We start from the raw sequence: 25,356 nt of genomic DNA on the forward strand, positions 1-25,356 counted from the left end.
TTCATCTTGCCACTTTTATGTGTAAATTTAAGCAAGTTTCCATTAAGACTTGGTGAAGATCTAGGACAGGCTGTTCTTACAGTAAACACACATTTGTAAATATGAACTTCTATTTTCGAAAGGAGAGTTGATATAATAACAGCTCCACTTCTGTTCAGTGCCGGTACATATTTAAGAATACCCTCTTGTTGCAGGCATTAAAACACTTGTTTCTGCCTCTGATGTTCTCCTATTTATGATCATGCTTGTTGGAGCCACTGAGTCTCTGCATGACAACAAGGTTCTCAGTTCAGTGAGATTTCTGTCTAGTTGATTACACAATATAGTTTATATGCATTAAGCCATCTTCCTAGGAATTTAAGCATTACTATAAAAATAAACCCAAAATTGCACCTTATACTAAGAAAAACATCTAAATATTTAAATTCACATAACTCTTCCATTTTCACTGCGTTCATTAATGCCTTCACTATCTTGAGAAACTGCAATGTGACAAATAAGGGCAAGGTACTTTTTAATTGAGGGAAAAAGTATTCATAAAGTGTTTTTTCACTTTACTATCATGCCTTAACTATTTGTTCTAGTATAACTGAAAGTATGGGGTTACGTAGGTTTCAATACATGTATAATTCCTCAATGTGGTATTCATAAATTTTATCAGTTATTGGTATTTATTCTAATTTAATTTATGCACTATTGCTATGACAAGTGAGAGAATTCTTTCACAATTCATGTAAGTGACATAATTGCATGTAAGCACATTAACATTGATGGATTTCTGGTTCCTGAATATTTGAGAAAAAATCTGTTTAACCTCAAAATACCAGAACATGGCATTCTCACATTCCTGCAATCAAATCAAGTAGCATTACTTTACAAGCTCATCGCAAATACATCAGCTTTGTGAGCGTGTTTTTGTTTAGGCCTTAAATATGTCAAAAAAGACAATTTGTCTACTGGGGATGTTGCACATATAATACACCTAGACTTTCTGGGGAAATTGCTTACTGAGTTATATATACTGGATCAATAACTTACAGTAAATACGTGTCTTAATATTATTACCCTGGCTTGTGTAAAGGCAAGCACAAGGCAAAGAAGCTACATTTTTTTCTACTCCAGCCCACAGAACTAACTAATGAGCTCCATAGCTCAAGCAATTATTCCAGAATAACATCTACAAATGAAGGTTATGCTGTTCAGTAGAGGGGGATGTAATGGAAATGTAAAACCACAAATGCTGATAACTATCTGTGATGTCAAACACTGCGGTGCTGCACTGTACATAAACTCCATTCACCAGTTCATCCGTGTTTGTAGATCTCTGAAGCAATTCAGTTGGACACAGTAATTAAATAAAGGAAGCAGCTCCCATTTCCTGTGCATTTTCACCATTAATCATCATTTACATCTCCATATCCCTTCATAATAATAAATAAAATTGTAAAGAGGGATAAGTTAAATGAACGCAATTACTTTTTACAGGGGGAAACTGAATTCATAGATCAATTTTTAATAGTTTGGTTTGTGTTCAGCTCATAGTCCTTCAGAGTGTCCAAATAATTGCATTCTGTGGAGGTTTTTTTTATATTTACAGTGCCACTTCTTCTGTTTGCACTCGTCTCTATAAAATGAAAAAGATAGTAAACCTTGTCACTTTAAATCTATTTCCTAACAGTTCCATTCATTATCAAACAACAATTTATTATATTGAAGCATATGTAAGTAGTTTACAAAAGTCTTGTTAAACAATGATTTATCAACATTTTTACACATGTAAATGCTTATTGCAGCATCTATAGGCATAGACATTTTTCAGAATAAAGCAGAACTAATGAATAACTCTGTACTTTCATCCTTAGCCTTGACACTGTATTCTAGCATACTAAAAGAGACTATTTTTCATATTCACATATATACAGTTAGTACTATTGTCCCAGATGTCCATTAATACTGGACTCTACCAAAGAGTGATGAATTACATAACTAAACTTTCTATCTCTTAACGCATCATATCAAGTAAAAATTAAATATTTAGGAAAATGTAAATGTTTTGTGTTTTAGACGGTTTAGTAACTATTGAAAATATATCAAGGTATTTAACTTTGCTCTGAATGCTTTCTGATATACATTTATAGCAATACATTTATATTTATATCTATAGTTACATCTATATTTATATTCATATGTGTGATACGATTTTCTGTGTACTGTTCTGTTCTAGTCTGTTCTTTGTGTGTCTGGACTGTGAGTAACTCTTGTATTGTATTGTATGTATTGTACTATTATTATGTAATTCGTTACACTGTGGCTGTGTTGTGTGTGTTAAGCTGCTGTTGCACTGCAATTTCCCTCACGGGATCAATAAAGTATCTATCTATATGATATGACCTTGTATGTTCAGGCAGTATAGAAGTAAGGGAGGAATACAGGTTACCAGTCAAAACAAAATAAAAACCAAGACAATACTGAGTAATAATCTAATCGTAATAATACAAAAATAGTTTAGGTAGATTTAATCATGTTTGCTTCAGATACATTTGGTCTTTTGGACTCTCAGGTTAATCTTGTTAATGATATAATCGAGATTTTTTGGGAGATACATTTTCCAAAGACAATGAAAGTAAAAAATGTAGGTTTTAAAAATGATCAATAAAGATGAGTACATTTAATTGGTTTAAATTAACAAGAATTTCCGTTTTCTTTCTTGAGCGAATTATTTTCTGTGACTGTGTAGATATACATTCAAACTTTAATGTCTTATCTGAAAAGATTTGATAAATCTACTCAAATCTATTTTGTCTCAATATATAACTAGCCACAGGACAAGTCTGAATATGAATAATTTTATAGACGTACATTTTTGAAGTAGTAAATATTTAGAATCAAGAACATAATTCAGCTTGTCCTTTTGCGGATAGCAGAAGACAAATGATTTTAACCTGGTTGTCTCCTACCACCTAGTGGGCATTTCAAGAAGACTGCTTCAACAGTTGAATCTGCATTTTTGTGGAAAAAATCAGTTAATTATGGCGAGACTTTCTAAACCATAAATATCACGTCAACATTGAAAAATATGTAGTAATTTATTTTCATTAATCTATCTACTAGTTTATAACTGCCACAGACGAATCATTTTTCAACTATTAATTTCTGGAAGCTCTCAAAAATACCAACCGCCGTATTTTCATCTAAATAACAGTAACAAAATGGCCAATTTCATATTTCATTTAATTGGCTTTCCTCGTGGCAATGCAAAAGAAGGTGTAATATTTTCCAAAATAAAAACAAGCAAATACAGTCCAGGAACGTTTTTACGTTGCGTTTAAGTTAAAACTAGAACACCCGCATAAAATGTTAAAGGCTCGTATGTTTAGACGTCACCTTTGGCCTCTCACCTTTCAGGGGGTGCATTCTTGAGACATGTGTTCAGTCACCATGTTTCTGTACACCGCAACAAAAGTACACGTGTGAGGGCCACCTTGAAGATTAAGTGAGTTAGGTACAGCTAGGAAGTCCCCGAACATCTGGCAGTGCAGTTAGTGTACAATATATCTATCAATGAATTGGTAGGAGGAATGAAGTGTGGTGCACTCACAGAAATACACCAGGAGATGGAGTCTCACTCACATGAGCAGGGTGAAACGCGGGCTCCCTCTGTGCTTGGCCTGAGCCGTGCGCCTTGTCCAGGTTGTCAAAGCAAAGTTACTGTTTTGATGTTACGAAGACTAAGGAAGGAACGTGACAGACGAAATTCAGATCAGAAAAGAAAACATATAACTGTCCCACTATTCAGTCAGGAACACGCTGCGTGGAACTGGGCTGCTTGCGTTATCCGTATCAAAATCAGTTTTGCTAAATTAATTTGGCTACTTTATGACACATTTTGAGGGCGTAACTGCCAGATATGACCGATTTCAACTAATAATTGAAACTATAAAGTGCCTCAACGACAGAAATTAAAGATTAGCATACTATGAATACTATGTCTTATTGTAAAGCTCATACTCCTATATACGAGGAAATTCATAATTTGTGAGGTGTATCAATTATTACAGTATTATTACACAAATTTAAGCTTTATGGACTGTGCCAGTAGAGGGAAATTCAATGTCGTAATGATTTCGGATACAGTACCAAAGGCGTTAAATAAAGTCTGCAATATATTGTTAAATATCGAATTACAACAATAAATATTCTTTGTTAAATGCCCAACTGGTTACAATTCTGATTACAAATTTGGACAAAATGCTCACCATTTCTGTAAAACATGTTTACGATGAAGCATTGTACACTTACCTGTAGCATGCTTCATTGGAGCTTGTTTGTCACCTTTTTTTCAGAATACCGTTTTGTCTGTAATACCGTATATCTGATGAAGTTTTGAAAGAAATGTTCATTCAGGAAATATAGCAAAGGAGAGAGACGATTCGTGACGCGACTATGGTTAAGGGTGAGCAGACGTCCTCTTAATCACGGACATGCGATTTTCATTTTTCTTGATGCCAAATTTCTGGAAACTTTCCTATTCATAACTTTTGCAGACGCTTTTACATTCAGACACTGCCTAAACCTTCAGTTCCAGTTATGCATTTAGTAGTAATAGATTCACACAGTTCAGCAGGTTATTTAATCAGTTATGCACCTGTTCATCTGTATAATAAACTTGGACCCATAGTCATTGATATGTGAGTCAAAAGCTCTAACAGAAAGGGAACATTCATGACTGTAAAGACATTTCAAATACAATTCAACTGAAAGAAAACTAAACAGCAAATTGGTAGCTGATCTGCTAGTACTATTGGAACTGGTTATAGACTTGTGTGTTCTGTATATAGTAAGTGCACCTGTATAACAAAACTGTTCTTTATGTACTGTATATGGAAGGACACTGCAACATCCTATAGAAAACATCTCGGTACAATTGTAAATTAGAGTACAGATTGGTGGAGAAGAATTTCTGATCTGTTTACATGCAATCTAAGACATTAGTCCTCTTTTTGAGATCTAAATATCGGTCAGACAGGGATTGATAAAATTCCAAAAAATATCCGTGATTTTGTTTTGCTCGGTACTCAGACGGTGTGAACAAACATAGGCCTACATATTTTCGCACGGTCCCGGCATTACTGGTAGATGTTTTGAATTTACACGCAGCATAGCTTGAAAAGAGTTTGTGTGCGTATGTGGCTGTTTTTATGGCCATGAGAAATAACCATGTTTTAACTTGTTTCACTATTTTTCAAAATGTTTCGTTAAAATTGATCATTTTTGCAACCAATGAGGACTTCTCCTAAATTATGATGTCTTCATTTTTTCCTCAGATGTTAAGACTTTTGTTGTGTTAAAATGGGAAAAAAAACTTTTTAAAAAAAAGTTTAAAATGTATTTTTCCTTGTTTGCCATTATGGAAGAGAATTAGTAACCCTGCAACTGTTTAAAAGTTTACTAAGAAGTTGAATAAAAACTAGAGAGTTTAAATTGATTTACTCAAGTGGATTTACTGTCTGAAAAAAAAAAAAGGTTCTTCAAGATATTCTCTCACCTTGTTTGTCTAGGATACAACTTTCTAATGCCTCTGGTGACTTGTGTTTGCGGGGGATCTGCCACGACGCATACTGCAGGCCAAGGTGAAGACAACAGATAGTCACAGGTATTTCAAGAATCATTTCCGTTATCCAGGTGCGTGGTTTCTGTGTCAAGCTTACAAGTCGGAGATTAGGCGACATGTGAAGATGGAAAATTCAAAGGACGAAATAGTGAAATAGTTGTGCGTTCTGAGTAACCACATCAGAGGCGGATGATACAGCTTCCCTTGGGCTTTTTTCAAAAAAAAAAAACCAACACCTTCATCATTATTTTATGTTTATTTTACTTTATTCACATAAAAGAAATACTATCCTATTACAGGGCGTTCTATAAAATCCCCGTCTTGCACACACATTTAATACTGGTTGTTGAAGGGAATCACAATAGGCAAGTTTTTGGCCGTTTTCGCAGCTTTCATTTTTTTTTTGGGGTGAACTTTTAGGTGTTCCTTCCTTGCACCATAGAGGGCAGTACGGCAGAAATGTGGCCGTCAAGGGGAGGAGAGAAGCGCAGGGCTTCCCGAGTAACCGGGTAGGCAGCGAGCAGGCTGACGGACTTGACCAGCAGCCGGTCAGATCCGCTGGATGGGGAAGCGAGGTGCAAAAATGAACGGTCGGTTTTTCGCTTCCTTAAATGCGGCTGCAGGACCTAGGCGGTGTTAAAAAAAAAAGATCGCTTTCCGGCGTTCACCATGGGGAGGACTTAGCGAGAAGTCAGCTTGGTGTTGGTAGTTTCGCCCTGTTGCAGACTTTTCCAGGACAGGAAGGAAGGAAGAGGGGGGGGAAAGCGGACTTGAGCACAGGAGCTGCTGGGCCATACAACAAGCTCGCAAGTCAACCAAAACAGAAAGGTCCTCTCTTTTCCCGCACGTCAGCCCGCCGGAGCCACCAGAACCGTGGCGTAGGGAAATCGGGAGTACACTTTCATAACGGTTTCAGTTTTAGCATTAATTAACTATCGGGGTTTGTTTGCTGTTGTGAAAGAAACGGGGAGGGGGGTGGGGGTGGAGGAGAACTTGACACGCGTTGCGCTGCGCGGCGTCGGCGACAGTTTTTCGGCTCTTGAAGTTTCGGGGCTTTCAGCTGAAGGGAGACTTGAAAAGACGGTTCCGCCCTCATGGCAGCAGAAGTTACTGAGACTGAAGCAGGGGCAACCGGCGATACGGGCTTCAACGCAAGCAGCTCAGGCGCAGACACACCCAGGTTAGTGGAGAAGGTGGAGAACAGGCCGGCGACTCCGGCTCCGGCTCCGGCTCCGGGGGAAGACGCGCCGCAGAGCAGGTCGGCACCTCCGTCGGAGACTGCCGAGGGCGCAGCTCCGCGGACTCCAACCAAAACAGGAGGTCCGACACAGGAAGCCGGGACTCCAGACAATGGACGAAAACAAGACCCGGCGGGGGTGCGAACTTCGACTCCAGTTAGTCACAGCCTGCCATCTCCAACAGCACACAATGGAAGGTGAGGGTGAGGGGAACAGCTTAGTTGGGTTTTTTTTGGGTGCGCCAGGTTTTACAATTTAAAAAGGGGGGAGAGGGGAGTTGATTTTCAGTGTCTAGTCGGATTATTAACATTGACGTTAGTTTTAACGAAAGCTTAACGTGTTTCAGTTGGGTTTTATAACAGTGGGTTTAAATGCATAAAATGCTCTAATGCAAAACGTGTCGTGTACAGTTATACAAACGATGCAAAAAATGCAAGCCATGTACATTATAGGGTTTCACCTGTGTTTGTTGCAGGAAGTGTCACTTGATGCCTACAGGCGCTAGGCTCTTTATCTCTGCTTTTCCATGATATTTCGTATCAGCAAATACACTTAAAGATACACCATGCTGGTAAAGTTGGTTGCATTGAAACATCCAAGTTTTACTGGATTCATTGCTGTTGAATCCGTATCAATCAAAGTTAACTAAAAGTTTTTTTTTCCTGTGACGTTTGCGCGATAAAGTCCACACGATCAAGAGAAAAGAACGATGAAAACACCTGAGAATAACCTGAAATACCGCAGAGCAATAACACTGATTTTTAGCACTAGGTTATATATATATTTTCTGCAGCATTTTACCAGTGTTACGACTTTGGACATACTGATCAGTAAGAGAGGATTTCTAATAAAGTGGCAGTGTTAAAGCAGTTCGTTCACACACCTGCTGTTCTGTTCTTTCAGAATTCCTTTCAAAGACTCCTTTTTCTTCACAGATGAGCCTGTGCAAGACTTGGCTAAGACAGTAAAAGAAATGGGTTTTTACTTCCTGCAGCTGTACATCAGAAATATGTGGAGGCCTGAGTTCTATAGGACAGCTGAATGGCCTGTGATGATAAAGAGACCTTTTATTGCATCCAACAGAGCGCTGTTTTGCTGGTCAAGTTTTTCATTGTTCTTTGATACAGCTGAAAATGGTTCCAAAAGTTCTTAAATTTGGAGATGCACATAAATAAGTTTTAAAAAGTTTGTTCCGAAGGCTTCAGTCTTTTAACATGGATTCATCTTCCTAATTTGTGAAGACTGTAGCCTGCCAGGTCCGTGTGTCTTTGAGAGAGGACAGATTTGCTGAGGATAAACATTTCACATGAGTCCATTTGGTAAAAATAACCTGAAGGACCATTTCAAGTGCTTGAATGGTCCCCGACAGTTAAAACCTTATCAGCAGCTACATTTAAACTCTTGAAAATAGCCTTAGATAGTATCAGTTACGAATATTATTATTGTGGCATGTTGCCCCCAAAGCATGACAGTCCGCCCTTTAGAGTTGCCTTAAAAATAAAACCAATCAGGTTACTAGAAGAACAGCAATGGTTGGGTGAAGAGCAGACAATTTTGTGAATGCTATTTTGCAATATCTACAAGAAGATATCCTGTTTTGGAGTTTACTGGTTTAATGGAGTAATTGTGGTTGACTTATACTGCAGTTATCAAATAATGGCACTTGTTACATTTGTAGCATTTAATTATTTTATAGGATGCTTATTCAGTGCAGAGTGCCAAACGGGCAGCTATCTTCAGACAACCAGCTGAATGCTGACAATAGGGTGAGACATCCCTCCCTCCTCTTTAGGAAAGAATGCGCAATCACCATATGGTTAGTGATGAGCTGCTTTATATCAGAGAGCATGTTCCTCCTCTCCAGTCCAGGAGCTGAGCATATGATCACTGCTTATGACCAGGGCCCAGTATAAAGCAAGCTTTGACCCATTCACCAATCACAAATGAGAGGCAGAGTAATTGATGCCAGGCTGTGTGATGTAAAAAGGCAAACTCTCTGGCAAACAAAGCCTGTCATGTACTTACTGCTGGCTATGACATTTGTGTTTGGTGTGGTATGTGGGGCAAAGTTTCATTTAATCCCTAACCCGTAAAATTCGTCATGTTCAATTCTTCTGTTTTCTGCAATAGTGAAATATATAAATACCTAAAACGTGTAACCTTATTTATTTACTTTCCCCCAATATTCAGCAGGCTTTACTCTTAAATACATGTAGTTGACACAGAGTTTTTTGCTTCATCAAACACATCCAAAGAATAACTCAGCTGACTTCTTAAGCTTTCTCCCTACAATAACGCTGACTCTTGACGTTCTTTGCAGGGTGAGCTAAAAGTCCCTTGAAGAATCATTCTTGACATAACACACTAATTTATACAGATTTTGGCTGATGTTCAAAAGAAGCAAAATCTGGTAAACTGCACCTAGACCATTATTAACCAAAACACGTTTTTGTTACACATTTCAATAAAATATGCACTAATTGTTGGTGGATGCTGATTTAATTCCAGTACCAGTTTATAGCCTTTGTTCAAGTGACGTGCATTAATTTTGTGTCAGTAGGAAGTGATTCATTCAGCAGTCAGGATAATGGATAAAGCAAAACCAGCAGATTTAATTTTCTAAAAAGTGTTCTTTATAGTGCATAATTAGCAGATATCTAAATGCAAAGCATGAAACATGCAACCTTCAATTATGCAAGCATTTGTGCCTCCTTTCTATCTACATAACTGGTTCTGATACCTTGTGTTTTTTTCTCTTTAGCTGAGTGTCTTCAAGGATAGATCTCAGGCCACCAAACTCTTCATATTTTTAGCCTAGGTATGATTTGTATGCATCAGTCGTAGAGGGGAAAGCCTAGACAATGTTTGGGTTGCCCGACCCCTCCGTGCATGCCTCTCCTGTGATGTGAACTCATCAGGAGAGGCATGCACGGGCTCAGACTCAGTGTGCACCAGTAGCTTAAATGAGCCTGCCTGAGTGCTTGAAGAAGCACACAGACTCCAGAACCATATTTGTGCCCATGTGCTAAAACCGCTGAAACAAATACTTTCATTTCAAAGAACTTATTCAACCTGCATTTCAACCACACGGAGAGACCCTTAAGTCTGCTTTTGATCCCGAATAAGCGTAATCGAATGTTATGGAATGCTCTCGCCCTCTCCTTAATGTTACTTCCTTGCTTGCTTTACACAAATTGCCTAAATTGCACAGATCAATAAGATCATCACATTATTGTCAAAGGAAAAATAAAAATTATGGGTTTTTCCTCTCACCCTTTACTGATGATCATTTTCAAAACACCCAGAGAATCTCTGCAAGAGCTTTCTGTTTTCTGACTAGTTCATAACGTTAAAAATGTATTTAATATCTTGATTTTTACTTTATTAATGCTTTTTAGCTAAATGGTTATGAGAGCCCCGTAGCTCTGATTTGAGAAGCTTTGTTCTTCTTTGAATAGAGTTCTGTGTTTTGCAGCATTGTTGGCAATATTTTAGCTTCATAAAAATGAGTGTATTAAATTGAATGCATATGCTTCCATCTTTGGAATTTGCGGTCTTAATCTTGACAGTTTTTTTTTCTCTTTTACGTAAGAGGAAGGGTGTTCTTTACAGCATTCAATGACATGCAATTTTGACACAGTTTTAATTCCTAAAGGTTCTTGTGCAATTCCTTAAGTGTGCTTAATGGATAACTCACACAGAGGCTTCAGTCTACAGAAGCGATTTGGAACAGATAAATTGTGCCAGCCTGAACCAGTTTTATTTTTTGCCATGAGTGTTTTATAATCCGTTTTGGATTATACAGATCATAATACAGGTTGAATGATCTGCCTTAAAATATTTCTATGTTTTAATCAGCATTTTGGAAATCTGTGTTGTAGCTTTTCAGTGAGGTCAGAGACTAATGTACAAAATACTCAATAGGCAAAAAAATATTTTAAATATTAAGATATCTTAAATACATGAATACAAACCTCCTCATATTGTGCCAGCAGTGGAAATCTGCAGGGCTTGTTACATCAAGAGTGGGTGTGTGGGAGGCTTTGGCGACAGTGCTACTCAGTAGCTGGAAAAATATATCGACAACATGAACATTAGGTAAAATACAGTTTAAATAGATGGAACTACTTCGTGGTCGAAGGATTAGTTATCTTTAAAATACTTTATGTTGTGTGTGTGTTTTTAAGTATCACATCAACAAAGCCCTGTATTCCAAGATGGATAAATGTCTGGCAATATGCATGAAGGGATTGTTAGTTTCTAGAACCCAGTAGTCTATGGCTAATAAGTGACTCCAAAGCGACCTCTTCCTTGAAATGTCACTTGAAGCAAAGTCCGAATTGTGCAGCTGAGTGTCTGATGAAGTTCAGTGGTGGATTTAAAATGGATCACGTAGAAGAGTGAAATGTGTATTGATAGGCTGTTGAACACCAGCACTGGAGCACACAGCTTCAACTGAGAGCAGAGAAGAGGAAAAATCTGTTATTAAATATGAAAAGATTTTACAAAAATGAAAGAAAGTGAAATTACCTTTAACTTTACCTCTGTTGATAAATATAGTATAATTTTATCAAATATGTTTTGTTTGAAATGTCTTAAGTTCTAAGTTTCCTAACTTCTTAATTATGTGCACAGTAGTGGACAATAGATGCTTAAATATGGTCACGTACCTAAAGGAATATAAAATAGTCCATCTTAGTAAATTACTATTAACAAAACTGCAGCCTTTGCAGCTTAACTATTGCACCAACATATGAAAAACACAACTGAGGTATAATTTTTTTTTTCTGTGTGCAGATAGGCAGAGCCACATTCGTTCTCTTTTTCCTCTGTCATTAAAGTTGTATTCTAGTTGTAAAAATGTTCTGTCACTTGGGGCTCACGAGCTGGAGAAACAGCTGTTGGTATGCAAACACCTCCAGAAGCCACCGCCTGTCAACATCCGCTCATTCTTCCTCTCTCTCCCTGTATTTCAGCCTCTTGGAGAGACAGGAGTCAGTGGCCACCACAGAGGCCCGTCTGAGGATGGAGGGCGTGGAGCTGAAGGAGGAGTGGCAGGATGAGGATTTTCCCAGGTACTCGGAGACCAAGGCCCTAGTTTCTCCTCGGTACCCATCTGTACCTCGCACAGCTGTACGGCGTTGTGAGACAATGGTGCCTTTTCAGTCACACGAGCGGTTTATATTTAACCCCTTTCGAGGGAAACGAGCTTCACAAAGTGCGCTCCATTACATTAATATTCAATTGAAACAATTAACAGTCACATGATGATAATAATAATGATATTTTTTATCATTAAAAAGTCTTTTATACTCCAAAGTTGGGAACCTTCCATACATAACAGTATGGAAAATGTAATGCAAGTATTGTAATACAATATACAATACAAAACCCATCCTAATCCATTAGCCTGTCGTTTAACCGAATAATTAGGAAAAGGCCACCAACCAAAAAGTGAATTTTTAACTTTGATGGGGGGGGGAAAAGAAAGGGTAGGAGCACTTTCTCTGGTAAGACAATGCATGTCTCTGAACTTTATTACAGTAAAATACCCTTTATTGTAGTCAGAATGGCTACAATAATGGCCAGTTTTAAAAATTTGACCCTCATAATTTATTTTTATAACAGAAATGTCTTCAATCCCTTTATTAGGCTATTTCACTAGTGGGCATCAATCATTCTTTATTCTTTTTAGTAAATTCTATTTTGTGCAGTTGCCATGTCCCTCAGATGATGATGCAAATTTGTAACTCATTTAAGAGAAGTGAAAACAGGCTCAGTATAGCAAGTGCTGTTGAGTGAGCAGTGAAGGAGGCTCTCCTAATGACAGCTGTTTCCAGTATTGCTTCAGAGCCGCACTGAGAGCAGAGTGGGGTAGAGACTCTGGACAGTAACGTAGTTTTTACTTCACTTTCTACAATAACAGAATAAGAAAAAATAGCATAGAGTATTGAAAGAGCATTGTTAACCATTTGTTGTTTTCTTCGGACCAACTTAAATCTTTGTGTTCGTAACTGAGAAATTTGAAAGAGAAAAACCTAAAACTTTTTTTTAAGTTGACAAAATCCTCCAGGGATGGGGTAGTTGACACCTCTAGTAGACTAACTGCTGGTTACATGCCTTTTGTGCTTAGGCCACTTCCAGAAGAAGAAGAGGACATGCAGATGGATGAGGAGCTCTTCACTGGGAGAGAGGGTAACTCTGGTAGGTCATAAGAGATCTCTGGAGGTGGAACATTTTTTTGCTGGGTAGCTATATATATATTTTTTGTTTCTTCACATGTAATATAAACAATAATCTACACTTTACAGTAAAACAAAATTGCCCAAGAATTTGACTCTAAACACAAAAACAAGTGATTATCTTTTGTTTTTCATTTTTCTTGGTCTAAATGTAAGCTAGCATCTGTATCAGCCTCCTGTTTTTAGCCAGTGCAACAAGCCAACCTAGACTACTAAAATGTTAAGTTTTATTTTAAAGAATGTCACCTTTATGTTCTACCTGAATCTCCCTAACCTCTCTTATCAATACTGCATCATGTGGTAGGATCTGCCACTTGGTATTGAACCAGTTATAAAGGTTTGTCATGAAATGCTTCTGTGATTCATTTCTGTAAGATGACCCTTTTACATTTTGATTCTTTAGCCACACAGTCCTATGAGCTAAATAGTGACAAAAAAGCCAAAAAAAAGCTGATGGCCCCTTATATCAGCCTGACACTGGACCGCACTGAGGGGTCTGTTCTGTCGGATGAAATGGAGGAGAGTGGGGAATTGGATCTGGACGACATTGATACCCCCTCTGATAACAGCAATGAATTTGAATGGGAAGGTAAGAACATGTTTTGTTCTTGGCCAGAATCATGGCCAGACATGTATGACTAAATTTAAACCTTACGTGTTAATTCATTGTTACTGTAGAAGTGTAGAAAATTACTAAATGCTTAATTGTGTTAAATTTGCCAGAGTCTCAAAGACAAGGGATAAACGCTTGTACTGAAATATTCATAAGTAAGCAACAGAGCTCTGTTATTACAAAGTTATTTGCTTATAAATTACATTCTGAACTGAGATAGAATGAACATTGATGCATACTTTTGTAGATCGTGCAAACCTCCTACACAATAAAAAAGGTTTTCATTCATTCCTAATACTTATCCTGTCTTGTCCTGCCTTTGACCTCAAAATTGCATTAAAATAATAACAGTGAGGTACAAGTATTTGCATGCGTTAAATGGTATTTTTAAAGCTCCAGTTTTATATAAAGTTGTATTTAGAATATTCTTTCTAACCAAGTGATTTATTTCTCTAACCACAACGTTAATAAACTCCTGAACTTTAGTTATATTCACGTCAATTTGTCCAGTTAAAATACGTTTTTGTTAAATCAATCAAAGTCATGACATAAGGTAAAACTAACACGTCTTGGAGTTATCTAAATACTTACTTCTCTGTTCAGCTGGGGATTATTTCAGGTATGGACATGAAGCAGATTTCATGGTTTCTGAGAGAGGGCCTGCTGCTTAAAAGGATAATATTTGGAGTTCCAGCTTCGTTCAGTACATGGCTGGAGACATCCAGGAAGTCTTCGGAAGTAGAATAGAGATGATTCTCCAGTCTGTCCTGCAGTAACCTGGGATCACTTGGTTAAAGTGAATTTAATCTGTTCAATGAAATGGCTGCATACAGTGATGAGTGTGGAGTGTCATTGTGTTAGCTTCATCAGTATTTACCCCCCCTTGCCATTCTATCAGACTTATATTGTGACATCCTCAAACCTGAGTGGAAAAAGGCACAGTAACATCTGAGTGGTTCATAAATGTGTTAAAATAGTGTCTTATTTTTCTGTCTCCACTGCTGCTTTCTGCTTTCTGTCCTGGAAGGATTGTTTCCATTCATTGCTTGGAAACAGGCCACTGGCCAGCATCATGTTTCTCTTCCCTCTGTGGTAAGGTTTCCTAGCTAGAGATGGCAAGTGTCTCTCTCATGTATCTGAAAAATCAGATGAAGTCCTGAGGTTTTGATTCTCTTCAGCCCAATGCAGCGAATGCGTCTTGTGTAACAAATCAAGTTATTTTTTAACATTTTTTGTTTTCTTTTTAACACGGATGTTTTGCATGTTTCTTTTCGCCTCAGTCTCATTTCATTTAAAATTAATTTTGAACAAATCACACCCCAGACTTGTAATCAAAGAGATGATTATTCAGCATGATTTTTTTTTATTCTTTGCACAAGAATTTTATTACAACATAATATTTGGGCAAATTACCTTCACCCCAAGTTGTATCAGGTAATACCTAAGATAGAATAATGTCTAATAAAAAGTTAAACTGATTTGGATTAATGTTTTTTTACCTTTTCTTTGTTTTGAAATGATAGAATTTTACATGTTTCAGTAGGAGTGGAAAAGAATCTCTCTAAAATATAAACAGATGAGCTTTAATTGTACGTTCATTTACATTGCATTCTCTGTATGCTTAGCTCATGTCTGATCTAACAAAGGAAACGAGCTGGAGGAGACTTGTTTAGTCAAGCACAGACTGTCAAAAAAATGAACTAATTTAGAGCAGCTTGGGGCTCATGGAACTGTGAACCTACATTGTCCATGTGTCCATTCATTGTCCACGGAACAATGCACCTTCATAGTTCTCTTGGAGGGGAAATACATTTAATCAAAAGACCCCTATTATGTACTAGAAATCATTGATCAGTCTTGAAATTAATACTCTAACCAAGTGATTTGTATATGGCAAGACGTTACTTTTGTTTCTAGTACTTTCCATTGTAAAATCTTTGATATGGTTTGGCTTTTTCTTATTACTTTGAAGATCATCCAAGTTGAATGTACTGTATAGAAATTTCTCTCCTTTCAAGTATTGGTGATTAAGTGCTGGGTACGTCACACCGACATGCCGGAATCGATTCTGAGGTGTGGTGCATCTTTGGGGGGAAGCGAGGAAAAAAACGTCTCATGAGTCTCGTCAGGCTCTGAAGAGATCTGGAATAAATACTTTGGCTTTTCCCAGATGACCTTCCAAAGCCGAAGACGACGGAACTTCTGAGGAAGGGTGTGGACTCCATCCAGGAATATTCGGCCTCGGATGAAAGGGAAGAAGGGAGACACTGGCGCGTGTTCAGGATCGGGGAGCAGGAGCACAGGGTGGACATGAAGGCCATAGAGCCCTACAAGAGAGTCATCAGCCACGGAGGTCAGTCTCTATTGATCTGCCATGAAGATGAATTGGTATTATGCATTTGTCCAGTTCATTACATTACCCCATGAGTGGTACGATTTACGACAGACTTCAGGGGTATAGATGAGTCAAAGAAAGAGAATTGCAACACGTGCACTGAAAGGAGAGATGGTGAATTTTGTTTTTTTTGTTTAGCGTCTTTGTACTGAAAACACGCCTTCCAGTGTCTGCTACGTCCAAAGCGCTTGACTATGTTTGGGAGACCTTGTAATAGGCGTCGGATCTGTGAGCACACTGGAAGATCCATGCCCAGTAGGGCAGATATAAAGAACCAGATGTGAAGCTTTCATGATTTGTCCCTCATAATCGCTTTGTAACATTCTCCCAACTAAGCCACCACAGCCGTGCAGGGTTCCTGCAGAGGCTTCTACACTGCTCCACATTCATCCACCCTACCCCCTGAGTGATTTAGATCATTAGACATTGGCTGATTAATGGAGAGGACAGTTAATAGCTGCCCTGGACATCCTTCAATGTGACTGGCTCACCATCTGTTTCCTTCACTCAGGACATTGTTTTCTTGCTCCCAACAGCTGTTTTCAAAGCCTGTTTGGCATTCTGCATATAATTACTAATTAGATTGAGATTGGAAGTACTTGTTTAATTTTGAGGCTTCTGTTCTTGAGAACAGCCTGAAGAAAGGTGTTAATTTGTATTTAGGATATAATAAAATGTTGAATTTATTGATGGCGCAAATATGTGTTTAACAGTTTTTTGTATAAATTAATATTGGTGAGAAACTTGTTTTGTAATAGACATTAATTAGTCTTGACTTTTACGGCACTTTAAAGATCAAGACCTACGTTACTTAATACTATACCTGGATGTTTGACGATGGGTTTGTATTGCTGCTCTTTGCAGTGGATTTTAATAATTTTTTTTTCGGTTTAGTCATTAATGGACACCCCAGGAGCTACTTACTTTATGTATAGCTTCTTTTACCTTGTTGAGTGAAAGAAGAGACATAAGAACATGTGTCCTTTCTGTTTTAGGTTATTATGGAGACGGTTTGAATGCTATCATCGTATTTGCTGTGTGCTTTATGCCTGAGAGCAATCAACCAAACTACCGATATATTATGGACAATCTCTTCAAGTAAGTGGGCCTAATTATAATTGTAGTTTGTTGAGTTCCATCATTTGCAAGTGATTTTAATATACAACTAAATACAACAGGACAAAATAAAACTCTGCGTTTAACATCCATGGTCACCTCGTGCTCCAATATCTAAAGGCTCTTTTGGGGCTTTGATTTAGTAGAACAATTAACGTCAGGTGTCCAAGCAGGTGTATCTCAGTCTCATGATGTAAGATTCAAATTAATTTTAAAAAAAAATCACGTTCTGGTATGTTCTCTCCTCAGGTATGTAATTGGCACTCTAGAGCTTCTAGTAGCTGAAAACTACATGATCGTTTATTTGAATGGTGCAACGACGCGCAGGAAAATGCCCAGTGTGGGCTGGCTCAGGAAGTGTTATCAGCAGATTGACAGAAGGTAAGGCCAGCAAATGTAAGGGCTAGTCCACCTTCAGTTCCCCATCTTACCTTGAAGGATAAGAAACGCTGGGCTGTGAAGCAGAATTGTATTCTATTCATCTGAACATGCAGTAATTCAACTCAGAACTCTATAATAATCATAACAACAATGAACTACAGGTATCTTGCTGTTATTGTGCTCCAGTTTTGGGGAATCTAAAAAAAGCGTGTATGGGGTTAGACCCACTAGAATGTGAAGAAGCATCGTTGTCTAAGGTTTTGGTTCCAAATCAATCCTTGATCCCACCGATCCACCTGCTTCTACACAGAGGGAAAAGTACAGGGCAATGAATACACATCTGTCTATGGTAGAGCTTTTGATTTGATTATGGCCCTCAGCTGTTGCTTTTATTTATCAATCTAGGTTACGGAAGAACTTGAAGTCTTTGATAATTGTACACCCGTCCTGGTTTATCCGGACACTACTTGCCATCACAAGGCCCTTCATAAGGTGAGTCACTACTGAAGTGTGTGTGTGTGTGTACCTTCTCATAGATCAGAGCCTGTCATGATGAAATATAGATAGGACTGAATCTAACCTGTTCTTCCTTTTCCATAGCTCAAAGTTTAGCCAAAAAATCAAGTATGTTTTCAGCCTGGTGGAACTGGCTGAGCTCGTCCCAATGGAGTATGTTTCAATACCAGAGTGCATCAAGCAGTAAGTACGATGACTTCTCTTTTGTTACACATCACTCCTCAAGAGCAAATTGTGGTTTTACATGTTAGGGTAAAACACTCTGTGTAGAAAATCATTGTAGAGTGCTATGTGTAGTATTCAGATTCTCAGTGTTGCGTTCTTCATCAGAAACTGTTGATCTGGTAGATACCTCTTTGTTTCCATTCTCTTCTTTGTTTCGCATTAGTGCTTTAACATAACAAAAGAACTTGCATTTGACTAAGGTCTAGGTAATAACTTTCTTTTAGACTGCTATTGAACATTTGCAATTATAGTATGTTCTTTCAGATGTTTGTATGTCTGTTGGCTGTTGAACCTTCATTTTTTCTAAATTGCTTAACCACTTTTCCCTACCCCTTCAAAGGTATGAAGAAGAAAAAAATAGAAAAAGGCGTAAAAGGTATCTGTACCCTTTATTTTAGGGATTAAACCTAGGCCTCTAGGTATTTTGCATTGCACGGAACTAACAATTAATCTATTGGTTGGCTCTGAGGATTGGGACATGACTTGTAATGTTAAAACCACCAGGGATTGAATCAAACATGAGAATTGGTGAATTAGTGTAACTCCGTGCTTTGAACTGCATTTTCAAATATGGCAAATCTTTTTCACTTTGATCTTCTCAAATTCACAGCTTGTCAGGGCTTGCATCTGGTCTTGAAAGTGCTGGAGTGTTTATTTAGTGACTTATTAAGCAGTTCTCTTTGAGAAAATAGTTTTATGCGGTATTCATGCAATATATATTTAATGTTTTTGATGATTAAGAAGACAGAATATGAAAGTATCGTGGTTTCTTAAAACTGTCTTGTGTACTTCATTATTACAAGTTATGCTAATTACAAATGCATATGAATGCATTTCATAGTAGTAATTATAAAGTGCTATTACAAGAATGTGAATAAAAATGTTATGCTGTGAAAAATGGACATAGTGCTCCCTCTAATTATTTAGGAAAATTATATGAACCCAATATCTTTTATCTTTCTCTTGCTTTAAGTGTTGAGTGCAGATTATTGAAATAAGTAATTAATGTTAAGCATTGCTCTGTAAAAAGAACCTTTAAAATTTTCAAATGTTTAAAGTGGGAACATTAGTTCTTTTTATTTCTGTGTGAAATGTGTAGACTTTTATAGCTATGGTACACTAGGAACATGAAAAGCTTAAAATGTGTGGTTGGCATTGCCAGATAATACTGAAAATAACTAATTGCAATTAATTTTTCACATCAAGCATCAGTTGTCCAGGGAACTTAGAAGTTCACTTTTTTTTTTAGCAAAACAGTTGTGTCTCCGTCCCTGAGCTTACCAATGCAATACTTTGATTTTAACATACTGCTTACTAAGTTTTAAAGATTTAGGTAAAAAAAAAAACTGTGCAAAAATAATTTATACCAAATCAAAGACTCACCCACATCAAGTAAAATAAACCAAACTGCCACATTTTTAAGAAGAATGCAGGGTTGTGATTCTTCATGAACTAGTTATTTTCATTTGCTTTGTGCTGTGCATTATAATTGCGCCAGAAGAATTTACATTTTTGTGGTCCCAGCTCTCCAGCCTATCTTCCTTTTTGAAAGTTTTGGGATATACGATCAGTGATGGACCTCATTAAAACTACTATTCTAAGCCACTTTGGTGCTGTGAATTGTGCAAGTCTCCCATATTTTACCGGCATCAAAATGTACCACCATTGCTGTTCATCAGGACTCCCCAGTCCTTGCCTTTATTAAAACACTAGCATCTGAAGAGCTTGGGGATTATTCCTTCTCTTCATCAAGTCTTTTTTTAACGTAGTATTGAATCTCCAAAAGAATGTGGAAAAGGTTTTGGCATTATGAATGGAATGATGTCTTGATATGTCCATTTATTATTATTATTATTATTATTATTATTATTATTATTATTATTATTATAGACTCTGCTATATGTATAATAAAACAAATAGTAATAAATTCAGTAGTCCACATCTTGCGTCGTAATAGCTTTTCTAGTATGTAGTGATGACGTGCAAGACGATCAGGTACAATGGTTCTTTCAAATCTGTTTCTTATCTGGAAGTAATCAATTGTAAATGACTTGGTAACTCAGAAATGGAGTTTTTATAAACCTTGCAAAATGTAAAAAGGCTGGAGGTCAGTGGACTGAATGTAACTAATGAAATATAAATCGCATTAATGCATTTTCATGATTAAGTTTCAAATTCTGAAGCATCTATGTGGAATAAGCTGTACATCATGCCGTATAAACCATTTATTTTGACATACTGAAGCAACCTTTTGAATGAATGTTAGCTGCCTTTTATATTATATCTCATGATACTGACAATGTTTTAGAGATGGCTGGCAACAAAGCTTTTGAATTGGTTGTGATAGCAGTTCCAATCATCTTCTTTATGAATTAAAACTATGAAATGCTAAATCCTAACCTCTTAATCTAGAGTAAATGGGAAGAGAGCTCACCAGTCTCATGTTAAATTCTTCTATTGTGCTTACGGACACCAGAACAGAGACCTGGGCTGCTTATATGGAATCACTGAATGACAGTAAACCAGCTTCCAGTGCTCATTATGTGGTTCATGATTCAGTGCATGGCAAAGGCTGCACACCTACAAAGATAATCAGATGATATATTACGCATAAGAATACAACGAATGCTTACTTTTTTGTGAAAATAGGTCTGAGCGCTGAAAGCCTGACGTGGATACTTAGCCTCTTTGTTGCTTGGTAATAAAGACGTCTGTGCTTTGTGTGATTGTCACAGAGGTTAGAGGAGTGTGCATGTCGCAGTCTGGTAACAATCCGGTGTCCCTTTTCTGAAACAGCGCACGGTTTGGGTGCCTCAAGTCTTGCATCACGCGTTCATGTCGTCACCCATCACCTCTGCCTGCATGATCCTCACGGGGCTGTTTGATTACACTGCCTTGAGTTCACACCTCTTTCAGTTCATCTTATGCTGCAAAGCTGATGAAATGGCATGCATGCAGATGCATTATTATATTACTATAATGCACGTAACACCACAGGCGCATGAATATTTGATAAGCAGACTCCAATAAGGTGAGAGTGTAATGCTACATATCTATTGTGAAAAGTGTGAATCAGTATGGTGTTGCCGGGGATAAGCAGTGTATTCATTATAAATTATTTCTACTTGATACACTGTAAGACTTAAAAATATCCTGAAGAGATGTACAGTGTTGCTGTGAGAAATTGTTTACAGTATCCGATACCAAGAGGTCACAATCATGTCCTTTTATCAATTCTTCATTTTAATTATATTAAAAATATGGAAACCATTTAAAGAAGATCGCAATGGTATGGTAGTCAATAAACTGGTATAAGAGCGATATTTCTCCCTGCAGGGATGTGAAGAATATTTTCACAGTTCAGCTAGTTCTTCAGAAACCAACAGAAGCGCCAAGGGTCAGAGATATGGTGTTTATGTAACTGCAAAACTCAGTTGACATAAGAATCGATTTTTTCACTTGATAAGCATAGAGGAGTAAGAGGCAATGAAAGAACAGTTAATCACTTGATGCTTGCACTTACAAAATGATAGCAATAAAAACACATTGGCATATTATACTACATTTTTTTTAAGGAAACACAGAAGCCTGTAGGTATTATAAAAAATTATCTTGCAGCAACTTCTATGACTTGCAATAAAATAATCAGATGTAATGTGAACTTTTAAAGGGTTGTGTTTCGTGGAGCCTGATTGAATAGAAAGAAAACAACTGAACAAGAGTTTAAAGTGAAGTTGCATTATAATGACATCCAAGAGATTCACTATAGTTTGGCATGTGAACAGGAAAGATCAGGGTAGGAAAGCTCTGAAATTAGCATGTCTTTGAAGAAGCTCCGGCTACATTGGGTTTGCTTGTGTTCGTACCCCACAGAATCGACCGAGATATGCAAGGGAAACAGGAGCCAGCTGCACCAGCAACAGAGCAGTGAAGAAGAGCTGCCAAATTGCTTCATGAAAAGAGACAGACTGAAGAATGTGCTTAACGGCATTGGCCTTGTATGTATTCTACAGTGCGTCTTTCAGCCTCTATGCTTAGATGTTACTGTTGAAGAATAAGTGCCTTTATTTTTAAAGTCGTGGTAGCCTGTTACATTGTGGATTCATTTACTGCTGTATGTGTATGCCAAGCACTTGAACTATGATTGGTAGCACAACGCGTTACTACATGCATTTTTATATCTTTTATGTATCAAGCCAAACTTTAAGGAACCACGTTTTGTTGTTTTTTGTTTCTTACATCTGTACTTAAGGCACTATGTTTTGACTGATTGATGCATGTTCTTCAGTACATATAAAAATATATATTTATATTCATAAGTGGTAAAGGCCAGAGATTAATATATTTTTATGGTGGTGATGATTTCAGCAATATGTTTTTAGTTCTGTGAAACTGCGGGACGTATTTGTTGTATGTCTTGAGCAGGTTCCAGATGATGGTTTACTGCTGAGGTCCTACACGAACTTTGCATGAAAAGGTTGGCACTGTGTTTATTCTACCTGCCTGCCTGCAAAAGAAGACGCATTCAAAAACATATCTGATAACCAGCTTAAAAAGGCGGGGATAAATTGCATTGAGGTTGGAAAGTTTCTCACTTGACTCTGTTGTATAGTCTGTTACTGTCGATTAAAACTTGGGAAAGTGTATCTTATTGTACATTTATTTACTGCAAGTAAACGGCCAATTGCGAAGAAATGTCATTGTTTTATGTTTTGGTTTTCTGACTGAATTGTTATACATTTTTAATGAGGTGATGAATACTCAAGTAAATAAAGAATTCACACAAACATCAGGTTTCCTGGAAACAGCATTAAAATGATCTTGAGCAGTACATGGAAAATATTAATAATGCAGATTTTCAGTGTATTGGTGTTGGAACATACTCTGCACAAAATACTATGAGATTTGTTTTTTATATTAAATTGTATTGATATTAAAAGGCTTTAGCATGTGCAGGATGGATTTTAAATGTTTTCCTATATCGTAGTTTTGATCTGTTTTATCTCTTAACCCCCACATGAGATCCAGATCTTTGTTTTCAAACTTGTTTTTGGGGGGAAAAACGCATTTGATTTCTATTTTCCATACATCTGCTGCCTCCTGAAAGACATATAATTAAGGGTTCAAATTTCATTCCAAAGAAAAAAGCTTTGAGAAGGACTTAAGTTTTTCAGAACAGGATTGCTGTAGAAATGTATGTCCTACACTGTCCTGTAGATGGAGACATAATCAAAACTAAACAAGCAGTTCGTAAAAGGTCATAAACTATTATGCTGATTGATTTGTGTGCCCCTTAGCAGTTTTGAAAAATTAGTTTGTGATCAAAACATTACCACACATATGTTGTCAAAACTGCTACATCTCACGCAGTAAAAAAATGCTCCTGTAGATGCATCACATATGTATGAACTTGACTTTCTGACAAGTCTGGGGATCATTTATTTTTAGTAGTTTGCTATTCCATTTTACATACCTGTGGTGCCACTGTGCTTTGGAATATTCATGAAAACTGTCTTGACAAAATATTTCATTAAACATGAATTTGATTCATGCAATTGAAATTCCTTAAAGATATTAACACCCCGAAGGAGGGTCTTAAAATCAGCAATGAAACAATAGACCAGGGTCATTGCTGGTCTAAGGTGATGTATTAAGAAACTGAAACGAGGAGGTACTGTATGTCTTTACATGCAGAGCTGGTGCACCATCTAGAACAGACTACTCCTTTGCAAGAAAAGATGCAAGAAATGCCTAGATAAATGCTGGGATAGGGTTACTAATAGATCTGTTTTCAGTTTGCTTGTCCTAAAGTCATGGCAACAGCAGGTGTGGGTAAGACCAAACTTCTTTTTCCTACATCGCAAATTCCAGCACACTCCAAGGGATTTCTAAGCATTCCCAGGCCCCTGTTTCGGCCTTGGTGTCTCTGCCTAATGGGATATACCAGGTAGAAGACGGAGTCCCCATCAGTAGTGCCCTTCCAGACACATCCTTCTCAGATGCCCAACCGGCCTCACCAGGCTCCCCTAGATCTGGAGGGGTAGCAGCTCTCTCACGGTGCCTGAGTTCTCTGTGACAGGGGGTCCAAAAGCTCCTTGGAGAAACCTCATTTCCAGAGCCTGTACCCACAGTCTTGTGCTTTCTCTCATGACCCCAGGAGAGAGTAAGTACCTAGAGTGTGAACTAAGAGTTTTTCCCACACCCGTCCTTGATTCACAGCTGACACTACACCCATCCACATGCCTCTCCCTGGTTCAAACCTGCCATCGCTCGGGTGCAAGTCTGTGTGCGCGAGGCCAGCTTGACTTTTCTGTGTTCTTAAAACCTTGCGTGGACCACAGCCACCAACCAGAAGAGATGGAAAAAAGGTATGGAAGGAAGACCCACTGCAGAGTACAGAAAGTCTTTTTATAATGACATTGCAAGATAGTGTGAAGTAAACACATCACATCAAACAATTAAGTGCAAGTGTGTTTTTTTTTTTTAAATAATAGCAATACATTCCATTGCAGGCTGGCTTATAGCATTAAGCAAATACCGATGCTAACTGAAAATTTGTGAAAAGTACAGGACATATTTTTGTTTTATAAATACTTCTTAGATTTTAGTTGAATTCCATACCGTGAATTATAGTATAATGCAACAATGTTTAAAGTAGAATTATTACTGTTTATTCTTTAAAATAATGTGTAATCTCACATATGCAAGGAAGTGTACGTGTTCCATCCCGTTTCTATGTCTGCTCACACAATATAATTCCCGAAGCTGGTTTGGTCTAGGGCATATCTGATAGGTTTCTAAGGAATACCTGAACAGTCAAAACAATACCTGGCTCATTCCTGTAATTCTGCAAGTAACTGGATCATTTTTAAAGGTGTAAAGTAGAACAGGTATAAAACAAGATCGTGCATCAAAGTTTAACTACTAAAATCTACCTTTTTACTATTAAAATGGTATTGGGAAGTTGGAAGATGCTTAGTGGTGATTAATAGAATTTAATGTTCAACTACCATTTTTTA

General features: G+C 37.5%; 1 protein-coding gene across 3 annotated transcripts; it reads left to right on the plus strand.

Moving 5' to 3' along the window:
* Positions 1–6,062: 6,062 nt before the first annotated feature.
* On the plus strand, positions 6,063–23,032 carry bnip2 (BCL2 interacting protein 2). Of its 3 annotated transcripts, XM_088641603.1 has the most exons (12): positions 6,063–7,046; positions 11,826–11,924; positions 12,983–13,053; positions 13,495–13,680; positions 15,875–16,057; positions 17,095–17,197; positions 17,465–17,596; positions 18,002–18,088; positions 18,197–18,295; positions 18,678–18,713; positions 20,987–21,035; positions 22,211–23,032. In XM_088641603.1, exons 1-11 carry the CDS (start codon positions 6,706–6,708, stop codon positions 20,997–20,999), a joined length of 1,350 nt encoding a protein of 449 aa, XP_088497729.1. In that variant the 5' UTR covers positions 6,063–6,705; the 3' UTR covers positions 21,000–21,035; positions 22,211–23,032. The 3 variants fall into 3 exon arrangements, with proteins under 3 accessions (XP_088497729.1, XP_088497727.1, XP_088497728.1); XM_088641601.1 differs by lacking the exon at positions 20,987–21,035 and having other exon boundaries at positions 6,064–7,046; XM_088641602.1 differs by lacking the exons at positions 18,678–18,713; positions 20,987–21,035 and having other exon boundaries at positions 6,064–7,046.
* The last annotated feature ends 2,324 nt before the right edge of the window (positions 23,033–25,356 follow it).

The sequence above is a fragment of the Lepisosteus platostomus genome, chromosome 7 (genome assembly GCF_059453375.1).
Source record: "Lepisosteus platostomus isolate fLepPlt1 chromosome 7, fLepPlt1.hap1, whole genome shotgun sequence".
Lineage (NCBI taxonomy): Eukaryota > Metazoa > Chordata > Actinopteri > Semionotiformes > Lepisosteidae > Lepisosteus > Lepisosteus platostomus.

Excerpts from the sequence above, each read along its gene's own strand:
- bnip2 (XM_088641601.1), top strand. The coding sequence starts at position 6,706 with ATGGCAGCAGAAGTTACTGAGACTGAAGCAGGGGCAACCGGCGATACG. Across the intron at positions 17,198-17,464 it reads ATTATGGACAATCTCTTCAA|GTATGTAATTGGCACTCTAG; the intron begins GTAAGTGGGCCT and ends TTCTCTCCTCAG. Across the intron at positions 17,597-18,001 it reads TATCAGCAGATTGACAGAAG|GTTACGGAAGAACTTGAAGT; the intron begins GTAAGGCCAGCA and ends TTATCAATCTAG.